Below are 20,824 nucleotides of genomic sequence, written 5' to 3'. Positions count from 1 at the left end.
AGTTGTGCCATACTCTTTTCATTTTTGGACGATGGATTGAACAGTGCTCCGTGAAATGTTCAAAGCTTGGGATATTTTTTTATAACCTAACCCTGCTTTAAACTTCTCCAGAACTTCTCCACAACTTTATCCTTGACCTGTCTGGTGTGTTCATTGGCCTTCGTGACCCTGTTTGTTCACTAAGGTCCTCAGAGCTTTACAGAACAGCTGTTTCTATACTGAGACTAAATTACACAAAGGTGGACAATTTACTAGTTAGGTGAATTCTGAAGGCAATTGGTTCCACTAGATTTTAGTTAGTGGTATCAAAGTAATGTGGGCTGAATACGAATGTACACAAAATGTTTTAGCTATTTATTTGGAAAAAAATGGAAAACCACTTAATGTTGGTCTATCACATAACATCCCGATAAAATATATTTACAGTACGTTTTTGGTTGTAACATGACAAAATGTGGAACATTTCAAGGGGTATGAATACTTCAAGGCACTGTATGTGGTAAAAGTTTGCTCGTCCTTTGTCAAAGTCCTAGTCTATCAGGGTGTAAAGATGGTTAACTACAGGTGGTCACACACCTCTATCACCTCTTGATATCACCTATGTTTGTCCTTACTATGTGATGCTAATCTAACATTAGCATCACAAAACCCATTAAAATATTTGTCAGAGGTGCTCTGCTTCTGCATCCATATATTATTTCATGGTGTGATTTCTTCCTTGTTATATTTTTTAATAGATATGATAATGTATTTCATGTCTGGTTATTGAAGGGAAAAAAAAGAGGTTAATAATTCTAGTCTTGCATGTTACCTTGCTGGACAGGCTGTGCTTGTGACAGAAGGAACTGTGAAGCTGACTGTAGGTGGCTGGGGACCAGGACTAGTTGCTGGAGAGAGTGTATAGAAGCCATATCCTGCAGGAATACATAAATACAATAAAACAATCAATTGTTTTGTTTCTGAAGTGGAATCTCAACAAAGAACATCAAACACAAGATACAAATTTAAGATTAATATGCAAGACTTCCGTCCGTTCTCATCGGATGGACCGATAGTGTGTACGCGGCCTAAGAGGTTACCAAGATCATGCTCCTAGCGTTTTGTGTAAGAAGATGCACTTTTGGTAGGGTAGTTCACAAGATATTGATATTATTTTTATTTTTTTCCAATATCCGTACGTGTGAAAGAGCCCTAAGCCCTAGGCTTAAATCATCTAGATACTAGTATATATTTAAGTTAAGGATTTATGTATCTAAATAGCGCCTACTTTATCTTTTAGTACAGATATTATTTTTTCATTTTCCCTGGGGCATGGGGGGCAGAATCACACATATGTTCAGACACCATCATCTGGTCGAGAGCAATAGATGATCAGATACAAAGGCCTCGTACACACGACCGAGGAACTCGTTGGAAAAGACACATTGTTTTCCTCGACGAGTTGCTTGTCAGGCTTGTGGAGAAACTTGACAAACTTTCTTTGCGTACACACTGTCAAGACCAAATCTCCTCGTTCTCAAACGCGGTGACATACAACACATACGACGGCAGGGGAAGTTCGATTCCACTGGCACAACCCTTGGGTCTGCTTTTACTAATCTCATGTTACTGCGTGTTAAGTAAAAGTTGGGTAAGGCCTCGTACACACGACCAGTTTCCTCGGCAGAATCCATCAAGAAACTTGGTGGGAGAGTTTTTTTGCCGAGGAAACTGGTCGTGTGTACATTTTTCATCGAGGAAACTGTCGAGGAACTCGTCGAGCCAAAAAGAGAGCAAGTTCTCTTTTTCCTCAACAGGAGTCAAATTGGCTCGTCAAGTTCCTCGCCGGGCTGGTTTCCGACGAGAAACTCGAGCGTGTGTATGCTAAGGAACCCGCACTTGCTCATAATAAAGTATGAGACGGGAGTAAAAGTAGCATTTGTAATGGAGAGAACACATTTTTAAAGCTGTAACATACTGAAAAGTGTAAATAGTCTCTTACCAAACTTTTACTTAACACGCAAACACATGAGATTAGCAAAAGCAGCCCCAAGAGTTGTGCAAGTGGAATCGAACTTCCCCTGCCGTTCTATGTGTTGTAGTCACCACGTTTGAGAACGAGGAGATTTTGTCTTGACAGTGTGTACGCAAAGAAAGCTTGTCGAGTTCCTCGACAAGCCTAACAAGGAACTCGACGAGGAAAATTATGTGTTTCGCCCCGACGAGTTACTCGGTCATGTGTACGAGGCCTAAGCGACGATTTGCACTTTTCAGTCTGTTACAGCGTGACAAATGTGTTATCTCCATTACAAACGCTACTTTTACCGAAAGTGCGCTCCCGTATCATATTTTATTCTGAGCATGCGCGGGTTTCTTAGCATACACACGATCGTGTGATCGACGAGGAAATTGAGACTCCCGTCGAGGAAAAAGAGAACTTGTTCTCTTTTTTTCCTTGTCGAGTTCCTCGACAGTTTCCTCGATGAAAAACATACACACAACCGGTTTCCTCTGCAAAAAAGCTCTGCCACCAAGTTTCTTGATGGATTCTGATGATGAAAACGGTCGTGTGTACGAGTCCTAAGTCTGAATTTTTTTTGATTTGGAGATATCATTACATTTTAGAGCTGGGCAATTTGTTTTGTTCACATAGAATAGCAAAAGATTTCACAGCAGTAGATGTGGCCAAATAACGTAGCTTAGCTTAACTTAATTTTACCCATACATGAAATGACTTTGGAGCAAGAAGAACCCTGTAGAATGATAGAATTTTAAGAAAGGCAAGAAGTGGTACGTGGGGAGAGGACAACCCGAAGGAACGCAGAAGCTTATCTCATGAGGCTAGAGTATGTAATAGAACTGGATTGAACACCTCTACAATCAGAAGGTTTAAACCATAAGATATTAACAAGAGGAAAGGGGTCACAGTCCGCAGCCTCTAAACCTACCCATGGGGTATTTTCTTAGAGTTGCGTTAACTGAGCTGCATAGTAGTATTTCTGGAAGTTAGGGAGTCCTAGGCCTCTCTCATATTTAGAATGCATCAGAGTAAGTTTAGGGAGTCTAAAATCTATTGTTTCTATAGAGATTGCAAAATGATAATTATATACAGAAATGGGGAAATTGTGAAAGAGTAAGATATAGAAATATGTAAAGAAGAAAAATAAAGTAAAGAAGTTAACTAGAGAAGCACAGAAACTGGACAAATCTATTTTTCACATAGGGTCTACACAAGCCTTATGTTATACCTTGCCAGAGGGTTGGCGTACTGAGCCAACTGATTTAACATAAACATTTTACTTATAGGCTTGATTTTTAGCAATTCAAATTAACATTTGAATTTTTTTTTTTTTTTTTTACATTTGGGATTGTACTTTTTAGAGTAATTGGAATTTTTACATTTTATTGCTATGAATACTTTTAAAATAAATGGTATGACTAATAAAACATTGGTATATAAGTGTAAGTATATAAGTGGAAGTATAAGTGAATAAGAGTACTTATATTAATATGGGAACATCATAACATAACTGATGTTTTAAAATGTTGCCCATGCTGGATTATGGTGCTCCACTTTTTAGCACTTTAAATTTTAACTTTTAATAGATTTCGTGGAATCTTTGGAATATATTTGATATAATTGAGATGTTTGATTTTTATATACAAATTTGTCTGTAAAAATTAATGGCCCTATTCTAAAACCCAGGCTGGTCATGCATGGATTTATTTTTATAAGTGTTGTCATCTTTCTAATTTTCTAATTATTAATAGCTATAACATTGTTTACATTATTCAGAGATATTATCTGCCTATTTGGAAAATGTCGTTCATCTCCTGCTGAGATTGCCAAGCATGCTTTAAATTTTAATGATCCCTGTGACACATTCAAGATAATATTTATAATTAATACATTTATAATAACATTTATAAAGCAGTGAATGTGGTGAATTTATTTTAAAATACATTAGTTTCACTGCAATCGCATATTCGATTAACATCACTTTCACTGGTTTATAAGTATGTCCTGCATAAAACAGTATAGTGCTCAAGTAATTGCCCAAATTAGTATAATTACATCTCCCACCTATAATATATTATCAGATTTAGAAAAAGGCTACTTAGTTTTCTCAATGTGTGCAATACACTTGCCTTTAGTATCATGATTACTATGTCTTGGTGTAATCTTGACACATTGGGCTCCATTCACAAAGTGATATTACAGTGTTTTTCAAAAAGTTTTTTGGCATTCACTAATAAACACTACTAAAACACCGCATGAATTATTTTATGAAGTCATGCAGTATTTTAGTGGTGAAAACATGTGGCAACCAGCAAATTTGATACCACGTCCTCAATATCCGATGAGTCATCAACTGTCAGTGGGGAACAGCTGACAGCTGAATGTAAAAAAAAGAACTACCAGCAATAATATATTAGGGAAAAAAAACGACATGGGGTCCCCTCCCCAATCCGTTCCAGTATAGATTTTGAGGGGAACCCCTGTGGCAAAAAAAAATTGGTGTGGGATCCACCACAAAATCTATACCAGACCCTTATCTGAGCATGCAGCCCAGCAGGTCCTAAACCATACCACACCATACCAATATGGGGGGCAGCTTTGGAGAAAGGGGGCTCTGCACCCCAAACCACCTTGTCCCCACAACAAGGGCCTCTTCCCTACTACCCTGGCCGGTGGTTGTGGGGGGTCTGTGGGTGGGGGGGACTTATTGGAATCTGGAAGCTTAGTGGATCCTGCCACGCCATGTGAATGAGTAGGGGTACATGGTACCCCTACTCATTCAACAAAAAAAGTGTAGCATAGAAAAGCACAGGAGGCAGTTTTTGACAAATCCTTTATTAAAAAAAAAAAAAAATCCCCAGTGTAGATCCATCGTCAATCACGATGCCTGCCGCCACTGCTGACCCGGAGAATAAAAAAAGCTCCCGACACTGGCTCCTGCTGCCTGACAACTGTGCTGCCTCTTGCCACTTAATAAACAATGTGATATCCAGGGGAGGGCTGGCAGCCTTAGGCCTGGGGGGCAAGTCCAGTCAAGTGGCCCATAGAGTGTGGAAAAGTGATGGATCGAGGAAAACAGTCTAAGATTTTTCATGATCACAAGAGTTCGCACATAGGCTCCCCTTACAGAGTCCGCACAGAGGCTCCCCTTACATCAGAGTCTGCACAGAGGCCCCCCTTACATCAGAGTCTGCACAGAGGCCCCCCTTACATCAGAGTCCGCACAGAGGCCCCCCTTACATCAGAGTCCGCACAGAGGCCCCCCTTACATTAAAGTCCGCACAGAGGCCCCCCTTACATCAGAGTCCGCACAGAGCCTCCCCTTACATCAGAGTCCGCACAGAGCCTCTCCATTTACATCAGAGTCTGCACAGACCCCATATACAACAGATCTGATGTAAGGGGTGTTCTGGGAAACTTGATTTAAGGGTGCATGCTGTGGACTATTGTGTAAAGAGGGTCTCTGCTCACCAAAGCCTGCCCCCCTCCCCTTTAACAAAGTCCACAGAGCACCCCTTTTATACACTGGGAGGCAGGAGAGACTAGAGAGGGTGAGCTTACCAGGATGGAGGCTGAGGCGCAGGCAGGCTGTCTAATGCTTTTTTGGGTTCAAACTTCCTGTCCAGTGCCCACACATGCCCAGGGAGTGTGGGCAGGGCAGACTCAGAAGGAGGAGGAGCAGCAGATGAGCTCTATCTCTCCTCGTGTCTATGCAGAGAGAGAAGGGGATGTCAGCGCTGGTGTGCGCTGAGACTGAGCTATGTGTGAGACGAGACATAGCTCAGCTCTGCAGCCTTCTTCCTCGGAGCTGACACAGGCACGGCTGCACAGTCGGAGGTGAGCAGCAGCCGTGTTAACCTGTGTTAACAGAGCTCCAACAGGCATATTCCTGCTCTGCAAAAACAACATTTAGTAGTGGCGGCCGGTGGCTGTGCATAGTGTCACCAGCCCGGGGGGAGATTTCCACCCTGCCCCCCCTGCCAGCCCTCCCCTGGTGATATCTGGATACCCTGGATTTGTTGCATACAATATGGATTTATGTCCTCTGAGACTATTGTGAAATATATTTGAACGAAAGGTTTGTGCCTGAAGTTCAACTTTAAGACCCCATTCACACCTTGGCGTTTTGTAGCTTGAAGCCTGAAGCTACAAAACGCTGGAGGGGAAAAAATCTATTATTCTCTATGGAGATGGTTCACATCTCCACTACAAAACGCCTGAAGCCAGAAGTTCAAAAACGCCTGAAGCTCAAACAAGTTCTGGGACTTTTTTTAGGCAGATTTGGGCGTTTTCTGTTTTTAACATTAGTTACCCTAGACCTGTCCAAATTTGCGACAAAACGTGGTAAAAAACGCTGAAAATATCGGGGCAAATCGCGGTAAAAAACGCTGCAAATATCGCAACAAAACGAGGTAAAAAATGCGGCAAAACGCTACGCTCAGGTGTGAATGTAGCCTAACTGGTGTGGGTCTGTGTGTGACAATAGGCTAAACCTAGAACTTATACCAAAACAATAGGGTTGATTTACTAAAAGCAAATAGACTGTGCATTTTGTAAGTGCAGTTGCACTCAGTTACTCCCGAGCTTAGTGAATGTGGTGAAAGTTCACTTTGTAAAGCTTACCCAATCAGGTGCAAGGAGAAAAAATTGAATTTTTGCTTGCACATGATTGGATGATGGAAATCAGCTGAGCTTCACCACATTTGCTAAGCTCTGTGGAAAATTTGTGCAACTGCACACGCAAAGTACACAGTCTATTTGCCTTTAATAAATCAACCAAAAATACATTTATACCTATTAGATTGTAAATAATACAGTAGTGTCATACCCCAGTCATTTGTCCTCCGCCCATTATAGATCCTTGAGACAGATGGCATGGTCTATGAGGTATTCCAGGCTGCAGTGCTTCACTAAAATCTTCTGTTTTAATCTGTAACACATAGAAACACATTTAAATATGATAGGTGTGATATGAACAAAACACATTTAAAAGTCAACTTCACAATAATTGATTTTGGAGAAAATGCTGGTGGCTAAAATTACAGCTCAGTAGATACATTTTTTGGAAATAAAGTGCAAGAACAGGCAGTAAATGATTTTCTACCATCTAATAAAATATCAATAACATTTGAAATGTATGTAACAGCACAACTTGGATTTATGTCATTGCTTTCCAATAAAATGTATGAAATTAAAGAAAAAAACACAGTATCTAGCACCATATATTTCTTGTAAAGAGATATCGATGATTATTCTTGCTTTATGTTATAGTGGAACTACAGCCTTAAGATGAAAGGATATAGTTCCACGTCTGCTTCTCTTTTGCCTGCCAGCAAAGTTTCAAGCCAACCAGCAAAAACCTAACTAAAGGAGGAAAGGTCTGTCTCGAGGTGAGCCTGCTCTCAATGTATGCATTACTATATACTGTATATCCCATATTTAGGAACTCAGAGAGTTTTGAGCTAGGGATTACAATTTTCAGTGGTGCCTTGATGCAGCACTGTGGCTTTGCATGTACAAGGTATTTGTAGAAATGCGTAGAGAAAATCAGTACAGATTATCCACCCTATGGAAGTATAGTCTCACTTCAACCAGTTTAATGATGGTCATTCATGTACATATATTGTTGGTAACTATGTATGACAATTTGTTTTTAAATGTATGTTAACATCTGTTCTTTGTAACAATAAATCTTTTTATATATTTAATATTTTCTGTCTGTGCCTCATTAAAGTCCTGTGAGCAGTGTTTTCTTTTTGTGTATGTACAATTTGGGGCTGAGACACGCCCATGCCCTATACATGCCAGCGCACCTTCTGTATTTGTAGATATGTGCAACAAAAAAACTTTTAGAGCCGGTTCACACTGTGGCGACCTGGGATCCGACTTTAAGTCGCCCCAAGTTGCCCCAAGTCGCGCGGTTGAGAAAATGAATGGAAGTGAATGGGAGCCGTCTTAATGTACACTTAATATTTGCTCCGACTTCAGAAAAGGTTCCTGTACTACTTCAATCCGACTTCTAGGCAACTTGTACCCATTGATTTCAATGGAAGTTGCCTCGGAAGTCTGATCACTGTCTTAACTGAAGCAACAATACAGGAAGATAACATACATTTCTCAGTTAAACCCCTCCCTCCCCCTCCCTCCCACAGAGCTTATTGTTGTTTGATTGGCCACTGGATAGCCTCCTGTCCTGGAGGTGACTTGAAGTTGCCTTGTACTGTCCTGCAGGCAACTTGAAGTTGACTTGTAAGTTGGCTGATGATTCATACTCAAGTCATGTCCAAGTTGCCTCCCAAAGTCGTGCTAGAAGTCGCGCTGGAAGTCGTGTTGCCCCTGTGTGAATGGGCTCTTAAAAGTTTTGTTTGGATTTTGCTGAGTAGCTGGAAAGTGTGCTGGTTATTCTTTGTACTGTTTTGAATATTATACTGTACACATACACCTTTCTTGTACCCATATATTTACTAAACATGTGCATTCGTTTTGGTCCGAATGCATTTTCGTGCATTTCTAATTTCGGGTATTTTCGTTATCGTTTTAACAAACGAAAACTAACGTGCAGAGTCCAAAATCCGAAAGATCCGACATAAAATAATGCTTTATTTTCGTTTTAGTTGCGACAACAGTTCGATATAGATAGAAGATTCAACATGACACTGACAATAGTGATCTGTGTCTATTGAACTTGCGGTCGAATGTGCCTAATCTTAAGTCTATTAGTCCAAGATTATTCTACATAGAGAGGAAAGATTTGACATAGAGGAAAAAGATTTGACATTATAGAGACAGTGTTGGGGTAGACCATTCGACATGGACAAAGATTCGACGAAGCAGCGAAAAACATACAAACGTCAAATCTGTCATTGAAGGCTTATGGTGTCTGTCGAAAGTTGTAAGAAGATTCGACAGCAGCTAAACTGTACGATTGCGGCATCGTACAGTTTAGCTGCTTGTCAAATGCTCGGCCCATAGGCTATAAAAGAATTTGAATGTTGGTTGACTAGTAATAATAATTTATAAATATAATTATTACTAGTGTCATACAACATTAGAATTCTTCTATAGCAGGGATATGCAATTAGTGGACCTCCAGCTGTTGCCAAACTACAAGTCCCATCATGCCTCTGCCTCTGGGTGTCATGCTAGATGCTGTCAGAGTCTCTCTATGCCTCATGGGACTTGTAGTTTGGCAACAGCTGGAGGTCCGCTAATTGCATATCCCTGTTCTATAGCTTGTAGGCGGAACATTCGACCGGAAATGTACAATTGCGGCGTCAGCGTCGAACAGTTTAGCTGCTTCATCGAATCTGAGAACATAAAACAGACCATAAGCCTTCAATGACACATTCGACCTTAAAGCGGGGGTTCACCCTATCGACGGGAAATTTTTTTATTTTTTTTCTTTTACCCTAAAATCAGGCATTGTAGCGCGAGCTACAGTATGCCTGTCCCGAATTTTTTACCCCCGTACTCACCTTGTAGTCGTCCATCAAAGATACCGGGGAATGGGCGTGCCTATGGAGACGGAGGATGATTGACGGCCGGCTCTGGCGCGTCACGCTTCTCCGGAAATAGCCGAAATAGGCTTGGTCTTCACGACGCGTGCGCATAGCCTGTGCGCAGGCGCCGTGAAGAGCCGAGACCTACTCCGGCTGTCTTCGGGGAGAGTGACGTGCCAGGGCCGGCCGTCAATCATCCTCCCTCTCCATAGGCACGCCCATTCCCCGCGGGAGCCGAAATCTACGATGGACGACTACAAGGTGAGTACGGGGTTAAAAAAATCGGGACAGGCATACTGTAGCTCGCGCTACAATGCCTGTCTCGATGGTAAAATGTGTCGGGGGGGGGGTGAACTACCGCTTTAATTAATTCGGATTTTCGGACTAATGCATTTTTTAACTAAACAAAGTAAATAAAAACGAATTTCGGGAGTAACTAAAATAAATTAATTTTTCGGACGAAAACGAAATTCCGAAACAAAATATTTCAGTGTGCACATGTCTAATATTTACTGCAAAATATAATCAACAAAGTTTGCTGTATAAAATTATATCACAATAGTGTGACTTTTATGTAATGTAGAGAAGAGAACATTTGTGTTTTACTTTAGGAAAGCTTTATTATGATTTCGATGCTACATTACGAAACACAAAGGGAAAGAAAAACAGATTGGCCCGTATTCAGAAAGGAGATAGGACGGCGTATCACCTGATACGCCGTCGTATTTCTGAGTCCGGCCGTCGTATCTATGCGCCTGATTCATAGAATCAGGTTACGCCTAGATATCCCTAAGATCCGACAGGTGTAAGTGACTTACACCGTCGAAACTTAGGCTGCAATTCCAGGCCGGCCGCTAGGTGGCGCTTCCGTATTATTACGCGAGGAATATGCAAATGAGGAGTTACGCCGATTCAGAAACGAACGACTGCCCGGCGCTTTTTTTTTACGTTTTTTGCGTTCGGCTTTTTCCGGCGTATAGTTACCCCTGCTATATGAGGCGTAGCTAATGTTAGATATGGCCGTCGTTCCCGCGCCGAGTTTTGAAATTCGGCGTAAGTCGGTTGTTTGCGTAAGTCGTTCGCGAATACGGGTGGACGTAATTTACGTTCACGTCGAAAGCATGACGAATTGCCGACGTCATTAGGAGCATGCGCACTGGGATTCAGTTGCGGCCAGCGCATTTGCGCAGTTCGTTCGGCGCGGGGACGCGCATCATTTAAATGATACACGCCCCCTACCCGCCGAATTTGAATTCCGCTGGGCGGTTTACGCTACGCCGCCGCAACTTTACAGGCAAGATCAGTGGATCAGTGGATACCACTTCATGCAGCATTTTTCTTCTAAGGCCTCATTCACACAGGTGTACTACAGCATACACCCATGCAAGAGCTGTGTTTTCCAGCACATGGATACACAGGTGTACCGTGCAGGCAGTCCCATTCATGTTAATTGGGATGCAGCGGCCGCTCCCAATTGGATAGCCATGTGGGTGCAGGTACATGGACCCAAATGCAGACAGTGTGTGTGTGTGTTCGGGGCCGTATTCGCATGGCTGTCAAATTGGGAACATTGGCTGTGTCAGTGCTGCCGCTGCGTTCCAACTAAACTTAACCTCTTGGCGCCTGCTTCTGCAAGCCCTAAGGGGTTTGGAATTCCAGGGAGGCGGGGCTTGTTATCATGTGCCACCATGATTCGCTGCCACAGCGCTCACATGATCAAAAGCTTTCCGTTAGCCACCGGGTCACTGTGCCTGGAGCGCACAGGGCACATGCTCTTGGCACTGCTCTATGGGCGCTATTGCACGCAAATATGCGGCTGCCTGGCGCTAAAGCTTGGCCGCTGAGAGGCTGCATATTTGTGTGCGCTTGGTGCCAAGGTGTTAATGGCCCTGCCAGCTACTGTGTCCCCATTGACATAAATAGGAGTTCTTGCAAAGGGATGCACAGAAGACCTCTGCATCCTCGTGCTTGCAAACAGGGTAGTCGCATGGGCATACACAAGGCTGAATACTGATCTGTTGCTAGCTGCCATTAGCCAGGAATAGATTGGTATAGCAGTGGTCAACTGCTATAAGGAGATGCTGAACAAAGCCAAATCTCTGCCTGAGCCAAAATACTGACTGGAAGCAGTGTGTTTGTATTCACTTATACAGTGCATTCCTATGGAGCAATCTGTAGAAGCATTAGAACACCCAAAGCTAATTTTAGCTCCCAAGCTTAGGGCTTAATTGGTGGTTTCAGTACTAGTGCCGACAGAAGCCCCCAGGAGTTTCTGAATCTGGGTGCCATTTTAAAGTGGCACTGGGCAAATAGTTGTTTACTTCTGCACCTTTTGAAAATGGCCCTCGGTTTTGGTTTTGTTTTGGTTTGGTTTGCTAGATTGAGGATGCAATGAGGTTGTTCCTGATAATGGTTTGGGGAAGGGGATGATATGTAAAGTATAAAATAAAAGGGATAAGTGGGTAGTACATTGATATTTAAAGAAAGACAAACAACGAGGGATACTTGAAGTAAATATAAGGAGAGCATAGAACCCAGCTTGCCTGTACCGGAGGATATAGGCTGGGATATGTAAATGTGCGATTTGACGAGAAATTATCTGTATATACCGTATATAATATGTAATGGAAAATCTGTACACTATTTTTTGAAATATAAATAAAGAATATATAAGAAAAGTTTAAGAACTCAAGTGGTTAACACTGAATTCAAGGCAAACAGCTACACCTATAAAATACATAGGGAGCTGTTTTATCTGCCAAATAATTTGTATTTCTGCCCTTTAAATAAAGAAAGCTGCATAGCTCCGTCACACAGCCTAACCCTGTCCAGCATGGCAAGAGACTTCCATTTTCTCTACTGCACATAGAGGTCTTATCCTTCCCCATGGGCAGTGAAAGTAGGAGCAGCAAACTAATGAACCCTGTCACTTTGAGCTCTCTTCCTATCAGCATGCTCCTTGCTGTTTCAGTTTTTTCCAAGCTGGGTTCTGCTGTACAAGGACTGCAAGAAACTGATACCAAGTCAAATTCTCCCCGGGGTTCAGCTTTAAAGCTGCATAATGGCATTTTCTAGATAGTTTTAGTTCAAATTTACAGAACTACCTGCAATGAAATAGATTATGTATAATTTGTTAGAGAAGACAAAGCACATCCAAAAATCTGCTGAGGTTACGACGTGGTTACATCAAAACTATATTTACAGTGTAATAAATATAAAAAGTTTGGCATAAATGCCATTTTTATAACAAACCAGTGGCATATGCAGCACTGTATGTAATTTTTTGGGAGGTGGTATGAAGTTATTAAGCTCTCTTAATATTTTGCACATACATAAATTAACAATACATTTACAGCATGAAGATCTTTTCACTTGTATGTAATGATAATAAGAAGATAATGGATGTATGCACATGGTTCCTAAAAGCACTGAAGGAGTTAAGTCCTGTTTTCACCCAAATGTTTTATAAGAACCTGGCTCTTGCAGCTTCCCCACCCACATCTTTGGCGCCCCCACCTATTTCCCCAAGGAAATGAGACAGGAACCAACTTGGAGAACTAAATTCCCTCCAGGGACAGCTCCTCGCCCACAACATTTCCTGGTAGTAGAGATATCAGGAAATAAAGAGGGCCAAGGCAAGCAAATGCTGAGGATATTGCCATGTTGGACAACACTCTGCAAAATGCTGTATTTGTTCATATACTAAGATTGCCTTAATAAAAACGTTGACGCCTTACTTGATCCAAACACTAACCTAGATCAAACCTTGATCTATGTATTTCTTCTTTATTTTTTCATATATTTAACGCTTAAAAATATTGACATTTGAATAGTATTAAATATATAATTCACACTGAAATCAATATACAGATGGTAGAAAATATAAACCCAAACAACAAAATGAACTGAAGTATACGTACATATAAAAAAGGCCCATTATTTATAATATTTAATACCCTTTTGACATTCTATGATTCCATGCTATCAGATTGATACATTGTTGGAGCTTATGCACCTGTCAGAAATGGGTACATGAACCTTTGGGAGCTGGGCACTGAGGTCGGAGTGTCCATACTGGAGTGCCCTCCCTCCCTGTACTCATCACACTTACAGGTACATGGCCAAGGAATTTTGGAGTGCGGTGAGCAGAGTTTGATGGAGAATTGAGAGACTAGTTTTTCCTCAGGTAGGTCTTGCAGTTGACTGATGGCACATGGCAGTGAGTGGATCCATAGGCACTATTCAGTCCAATAGTGGCTTTCGAATCAGCCCTCTGCCACCCATGGCCATGGGGCAATCAAAAGTAAGACAAACCTAATGGGGAACTAGTCACTCAATTCCCCATCAGACTTTGCCCACCCAGTGGCTTAAGTAATTTCCTAAATATGGCCAAATCTGTGTAATGACATCCCCATTATCCCCAGTCCCTTTGTATTCATTTAGCTTTTGGTTGGGGAATCTCCGGGCCTATAGCTGAATGGGGCCAGGGATAGAGCCCTGTGGGAAAACTGGCAAGCTCACGACAGCTTATAGCACAGACATGCCCCACTCTGAGCACTGGTGTTCCTCCATATGCCAATTTACAGCTGATCTTAATTACTGCCAGTTCCCTTATCTGCAAACTGGTGGTAATTTTTATGATATATCCAATTGTAGGTCAGTAAGTCACGTGCATCTATGCATCTATGCTTGTTGTCCCACTACTGCCCTCATGTAAATGACCTCCCCTGGAGCTGCCACTTAAAGTAAAGATAAAGTGTAAACGTATTTTGAATTAAAAAATAGTGGCACTATAATCACAATGTCAAGTGAAACAAATCTAAAAATAATTCAAATAACACCAAGTGTTAGTGAAACTGAATCTATATAAAATATGAAAAATAAAGTGAAACAAAAAATCCAATAAAAGTCCATAAAATGTAATAAGCTTCAAGTGATTAACTTGGTGACAAATCTTCTTATGAAAACGTGAACCTCCTTCCACCTCACCGCTTGTGACAGTGATTCCGCTCCCTTTAAAGTGCTTGTAAACCCTCTCTGACATGTTTTACCTACAGGTAAGCCTAGATTAAGGCTTATCTGTAGGCGTTTGCAATATCTCCTAAACCTACACGGTTTAGGAGATATTTGCTACAAAGAATGCATCGTTGTCTGCGGCGCATGCGCGCCATAGACAACGGCGCAGGCGCACTGAGAATGCCGGTTTTATTAATGGATAATGCCAGCTTTGACGCTCCCGCGCACATGCGCGGAGTGACGTCATTGCAGCTCCAGCCAATCAGAACTCGGGATCGGCGATACCCGGAAGTAACCTTCCGAAAGGATGTCTGCGGTCGGAGGAGGAGATGAGGTTGGCTTAGGGGGCTTTGATCTAAGGTAAGAAATGCATAATGAGCTAGTATGCAAGTCATACTAGCTCATTATGGCTTTGTCTTGCAGGTTTTTATTTTTTTTAAATCTATTTTGGGGTTTTCAACCGCTTTAAGAAACGCAATCACCAAATTTACCGTATTTATCGGCGTATACTGCGCACTTAAAATAGGGGTAAAATCGTGGGTGCGCGATATACGCCGATACCCACTTCCCGCGCTCAGTTTGAATGCCTGCGCCGACATATACCGAATGCAGTACACTCGGCTACATTCAGCCAGGCTCGGCTTCGCTCGTGCTCACGCATAAATGTCACAGAGCGTGAGCACGAGCGAAGCCGAGCCTGGCCGAATGTAGCTGAGTGTACTGCACTCTGTATATGTCGGCGCAGGCATTCAAACTGAGCGCGGGAAGCGGCGATTCGACGGGGAGACAGCACGGGAGGACACCACCGAAGCCGCAGACGGACGCCGGACCCGACGAGGCCGCCGATGGACGCCGCGCAAGACACCAAAACTGTAAGTACTAAAACATTTTTTTACAGGAATTGCGGGTCCACATTAGGGGTGTGCGCTATACGCTGGAGCGCGCAATACCCCGATAAATACGGTAAATGCCTTGCACGCTCATGCTCGGCACATATGCTCTTAAACCCATCAGGGTTAATCAAACTTTTCGATATTCAACGGTGCTCATCAGAAGAGGATCGCTCCACCATAAAATGAATTGATCAATGCTCACAATAAACTGCAATGCCAATTTCCTCTGAAGAAATGCCATCATACAATTCTGTTGCAACAGCTGGAGCTCTGCCTGACTGAGGAGATCAGGGATGTCACCAAGTTAATCAGCTTATTACTTTTAATGGACTTTTATTGGATTTTTTGTTTCACTTTTTGTTATTTTTCATATTTTATATAGATTCTTCAGTTTTTCAGTTTCAGTATCACTTGGTGTTATTTGAATTATTTTTTGGTAAATTTTATGAACCTGTCACTGCCATAGCGATAGGTTCTTAAAGCAATAGTAGTAACTACCTGAATTTTACACCTGTGTCAGTAATGATACCTAAACTGACACTAATGCTTGCCTGAATTCGTTTCAGGTAGTGTTGTTAAGGTTTTATTGAATTTTCCAGTCTGTGTTTTTAGAAACTGCAGCCAAGTCTTCTATCAGGCACAGTGTCATGTGTACCTGTAGTCATGTGATTGTACTGTCACAAGAATATTGATCACAGACCCGTAAACAGGATTCAGTCAGTATGACACTTGCTGTTTCCAACACTAGATGATCCATAACCACTGAGGCCTCGTACACACGACCGATTTCCTCGACAAAATCCATCAAGAAAAATGCTGGCAGAGCTTTTTTGCCGAGGAAACCGGTTGTGTGTATGTTTTTCGTCGAGAAAACTGTTGTGGATCTCGACGAGAAAAAAAAAGAGAACATGTTCTTTTTTTTTCTCGTCAGGAGTCTCAATTTCCTCGTCGTGTTTCTCGTTGGGCTGGTTTCCGACGAGAAACACATTTGTGTGTATGCTTAAAAACGCGCGCATGCTCAGAATAAAGTATGAGACGGGAGCGCACCTTCGGTAAAAGTAACGTTCGTAATGGAGTTAGCACATTCGTCACGATGTAACAGATTGAAAAGCGCCAATCGTCTCTCACCAAACTTTTACTAAACACGCAGTAACATGAGATTAGCAAAAGCAGCCCCACAGGTGGCGCCAATGGAATCAAACTTCCCCTTTATAGTGCCGTCGTACGTGTTGTACGTCACCGCGTTTGAGAACAACGAGATTTTGTCTTGACAGTGTGTATGCAAGGAAAGCTTGACAAGATTCTCGACATGCCTGTCAAGAAACTTGTCGAGGAAAACAACGTTTCTTTTACGATGAGATTCTCGGTCGTGTGTACGAGGCCCGATAGTTAAAGTAGGGTGACTGGATGTCCTCAGTTTCTGGGGACAGTCCCTAACTTTATAGAATCGGTGGTGGAGTCTATTTGTGTCTAAAGCCTCACACACACGATCGGATTTTCTGCGGACAAAGCGTAGGACTTTTGTCCGAAGGGCACACAATTGTTGGCAGACAATTTTAAAGCATGCTATCCAACATTTGTCCTCGAAAAATCCGTCAACAATTGTCCGATGAAGAATACAAACGGTCGGATTTTCCGACAACAGCCTGTCATCGTGTGTACGAGGCTTAAGTCTCTTGCAGATGTCCTAAAAAAGGTGTTCACCTTCATTTTAAATCACCCTTCTTTGAAATTATTACTGTGTCCGGGAGCACAGCACAATGTTGGTTCATTACAGGGCCATTTGGCCATTTTTGTGGATTTATCACAACCATACCACTGATCTAAAACAAATTGCACATTTATAAAGCACAGCAATGGGGGTTATTTACACTACAAGTGCAAAGTGCACTTTAAATTGGACAAGCAAGGAAAATAAATAACAGCATTTGTTTTCTGCAAATAACTGGATACACATATGATGGTAGGTTTTGAGACAAATTGGTGTGCATTCAAGGCATTGCAGCAGTAAATATGAAAAATGCTTTCAGGTGGAAAATGCAAAGGTAGTAGATATGTAGCATGAAGAAACTTGTCTAAAAAAACGGGGCCCGGATTCAGAAACAATTTACGTCTGGGTATTTATTGATATGCCGCGTAAATTCTAGCATGCGCCGGCGTATCTTCTTTCTGTATTCAGAAAGCAAGATACTCCGAAATTTGGCTAAGATACGACTGACGTAAGTCTCTTACGCCGTCGTATCTTAGTTGCATATTTACGCTGGCCGCTAGGTGGCGCTTCCGGAGATTTACGCGTAGAATATGCAAATTAGGTAGATACGCCGATTCTTGAACGTAGTTGCGCCCGGCGTATCTATATGCGTCGTTTACGTAAGGCGTCGGACCGGCGTAAAGTTACCCCTGCTCTATAAGGCGTAGCCAATGTTAAGTATGGACGTCGGGACAGCGTTGAATTTTCCGTTGTTTGCGTAAAACATTCGCAAATAGGGCTTTGCGTAAGTTACGTTCACGTCGAAAGCATTGACTATTTGCGACGTGATTTGGAGCATGCGCACTGGGATACGTCCACGACCGGCGCATGCGCCGTTCGTAAAGAGCGTCAATTACGTGGGGTCATGATAGATTAACATACAACACGCCCACTACCAGCCAAATTTGAATTAGGCGGCCTTACGTCGACACATTTACACTACGCCGCCATAACGTAGGGCGCAAGTTTTTTCTGAATACGGAACTTGCGCCCTAAGTTACGACGGCGTAGTGTATCTCAGATACGCTACGCCCGCCTACAACTTAGACTATTCTATCTGAATCCGGGCCCAAGAGTGTAGAAAATTGCCCTCATTCTATACTTTTACTGCCCTGTACCAAAGACTGCAACACCTCATTCCAGACTTGTTTGGAAATGTGGATTCTGATTAGCCATGGCTGTGGGACAACAGGACTGTGCAATAACTAATTTCATAAACACTTTAATACAGAAAATCTATATCAATATATGTGCAAAAATTCAAGAAGTACCACAGCAACCTCTAGCAAAAAAGTACAGCAACTTTTCACGACCATGTGAACTTGAACTGCATGGTACACAGGGCCGATGTTAGAAATCATGGGGCCCCGTACAGGCGTCTTTATGGGGCCCCCCCAACTCTACCTATACCCCACCCCTCAATGTGCAGTAAACAGCGGCACTTTATCCGCCTACGCGGATAAAATTGGCCTGTTGACCCTGTGGGGCCCAGGGAAATGCAATTTAAGAAATGTTAGGCAAGTAGGAGCCAGGGTGTGGTCTAGTAAAATCTGGCCTGGGCCCAGTACTACAGGACCAGTTGTGCTGCCTTAGCAGCAGCCCAGCTGGTACCTAAGGTTAAAGGCTAAGGGCCAGATCCACAAAAGGGATACGCAGGCGTATCTACTGATACGCCATTGTATGCCTGTTTCTATCTATGCGGCTGATTCATAGAATCAGTTACGCATAGATATTCCTAAGATCCGGCAGGTGTAATAGTTTTACACTGTCGGATCTTAGGATGCAGTACCTCGGCCGCCCGTACGTGGATCTGGCCCTAAGATACCAAAATAAATAGGCTTGCATTTGTGAAATAGTAAAATACACTGCCCACTAGGAAGAAATATTTGAAGGTATCAGTGATCTAGTTATTTATTCAGCCATACTAAATATAATATAAAATAACAAAATAGGTAGGCACTAGGGATGAGCTTTATGTTCGGGTCGAACATGAGTTTGACTCGAACATTGGCTCTTTGCCCATTCGCTGAATAGCAAACAATTTGGGGTGTTCGTAGCAAATTTGAAAGCTGCAGAACACCCTTTAAAAGTCTATGGGAGAAATCAATAGTGCAAATTTTTTCCGGCGTATAAGGCGACGGGGCGTATAGGACGACCCACTATTTTCGACACACCTCACTGTGCTCATTGCATACCTCACTGTGCCCATTGCATACTTTACTGTGCTCATTGCATACCTCACTGTGCTCATTGCCTACCTCACTGTGCTCATTGCCTACCTCACTGTGCCAATTGCATACCTCACTGTGCCAATTGCATACCTCACTGTGCCAATTGCATACCTCACTGTGCCAATTGCATACCTCACTGTGCCCATTGCCTACCTCACTGTGCCCATTGCCTACCTCACTGTGCCCATTGTCTACCTCACTGTGCCGATCTTCAGATATTCAGATCTCCATGTCTTATCCCTGTATGCAGAGTCAGACTTCGGGCGTCCATTGTTCAAAAGTCGCGCCGCCTCCTCGTCCTGTTCAGTGATAGGCGGAACACTCAGTTTCCCAGCAGATCCTGTGTTCGGTGTTCCGCCTATCACGAAGGTCCTATCATCCGAGGTCGAGGATGAGAGGACCTCCCTGATAGGCAGAACACTGAACACAGGCTCTACTGGGAAACTGAGTGTTCCTATTACAGAACAGGACGAGGAGGAGGCGCGGCTTTTGAAAAATGACTGACTCTGCATTACAGGTACCGGCGTATAAGACGACCCCCGACTTTTGGGGGATATTGTTAAGTACAAAAGGTCGTCTTATACGCTGGAAAATACAGTATGCAAGTTATTATCATAAAAAGTGTTTGGGGACCTGGGTCCTGCCCCAAGGGACATGTATCAATGCAAAACAAGTTTTAAAAACAGCTGTTTTTTTTGGCGCAGTGATTTTAATAATGCTTAAAGTGAAACAATAAAAGTGAAAGATTCCTTTAAATTTCATACCTGGGTGGTGTCTATAGTATGCCTGTAAAGTAGCGCATGTTTCCCATGTTTAGAACTGTCCCTGCACAAAATGACATTTCTAAAGGAAAAAACTATAATGAATTGTCGGGTCCCTGCAATACAGATAAAAGTCATTGAAAAAAACGACATGGGTTCCCCCCCAGTCCATTACCAGGCCCTTGGGCCGATCGGCTCTCCCTGTCAGCACGGCACTTCCTGGTTCACGCGATGATCAGCTGTGATTGGTCACAGCTGATCACGTAGTAAGAAGCCTCTGGGGCTGAAGCCGTTAACGACATTCTGTAGCTTGTACAAGCCACTTCTTCAGTTCTAATAAGTACAATGCCCCAGCATTTATATCCATAAAGGTAGCAGCTACACCTTAAAGCGGTTGTATACTGCTGCATTTTTTTTCTAATCTGCAAGGCAAGGACATAATGTGCTAGTATGCATCACATACTAGCACATTATTTGAAACTTACCTCAAAACAAAGCCTTCCGGCGATGGAATGTCATCGCTGGAGACAGCTTCCACCTTCACCGTCTTGCTTCCAGGTTTGCAGACTCCGGCTCTATGACTGACTAGAGCCGTGATGACGTCACAGCACAGGGCTATAAAGAAAGTTCCTTCAGAGCGAATGCACCACTGATTTCACTGGCTGCATGTACAGT

At 42.7% G+C, this 20,824-nt stretch overlaps 1 protein-coding gene across 3 annotated transcripts in view; it reads right to left on the bottom strand.

Annotated features, from left to right (window-relative positions):
• The window catches only part of POU2F3 (POU class 2 homeobox 3), a 137,006-nt gene that overhangs the window by 32,525 nt on the left and 83,657 nt on the right, over positions 1-20,824 (bottom strand). For all 3 annotated transcript variants that reach the window (XM_040325536.1, XM_040325537.1, XM_040325538.1), the window contains 2 exons: positions 6,828-6,929; positions 812-914 (listed from right to left, as the gene is read on the bottom strand). In XM_040325536.1, the coding sequence (XP_040181470.1) occupies positions 812-914; positions 6,828-6,929 (205 nt within the window). The remainder of the gene's footprint in view (positions 1-811; positions 915-6,827; positions 6,930-20,824) is intronic.

This window comes from Rana temporaria, chromosome 10, assembly GCF_905171775.1.
Source record: "Rana temporaria chromosome 10, aRanTem1.1, whole genome shotgun sequence".
Classification (NCBI taxonomy): domain Eukaryota; kingdom Metazoa; phylum Chordata; class Amphibia; order Anura; family Ranidae; genus Rana; species Rana temporaria.
The sequence above is the reverse complement of the archived record's forward strand: the minus strand, read 5'-3'. Positions and strand labels throughout refer to the sequence as shown.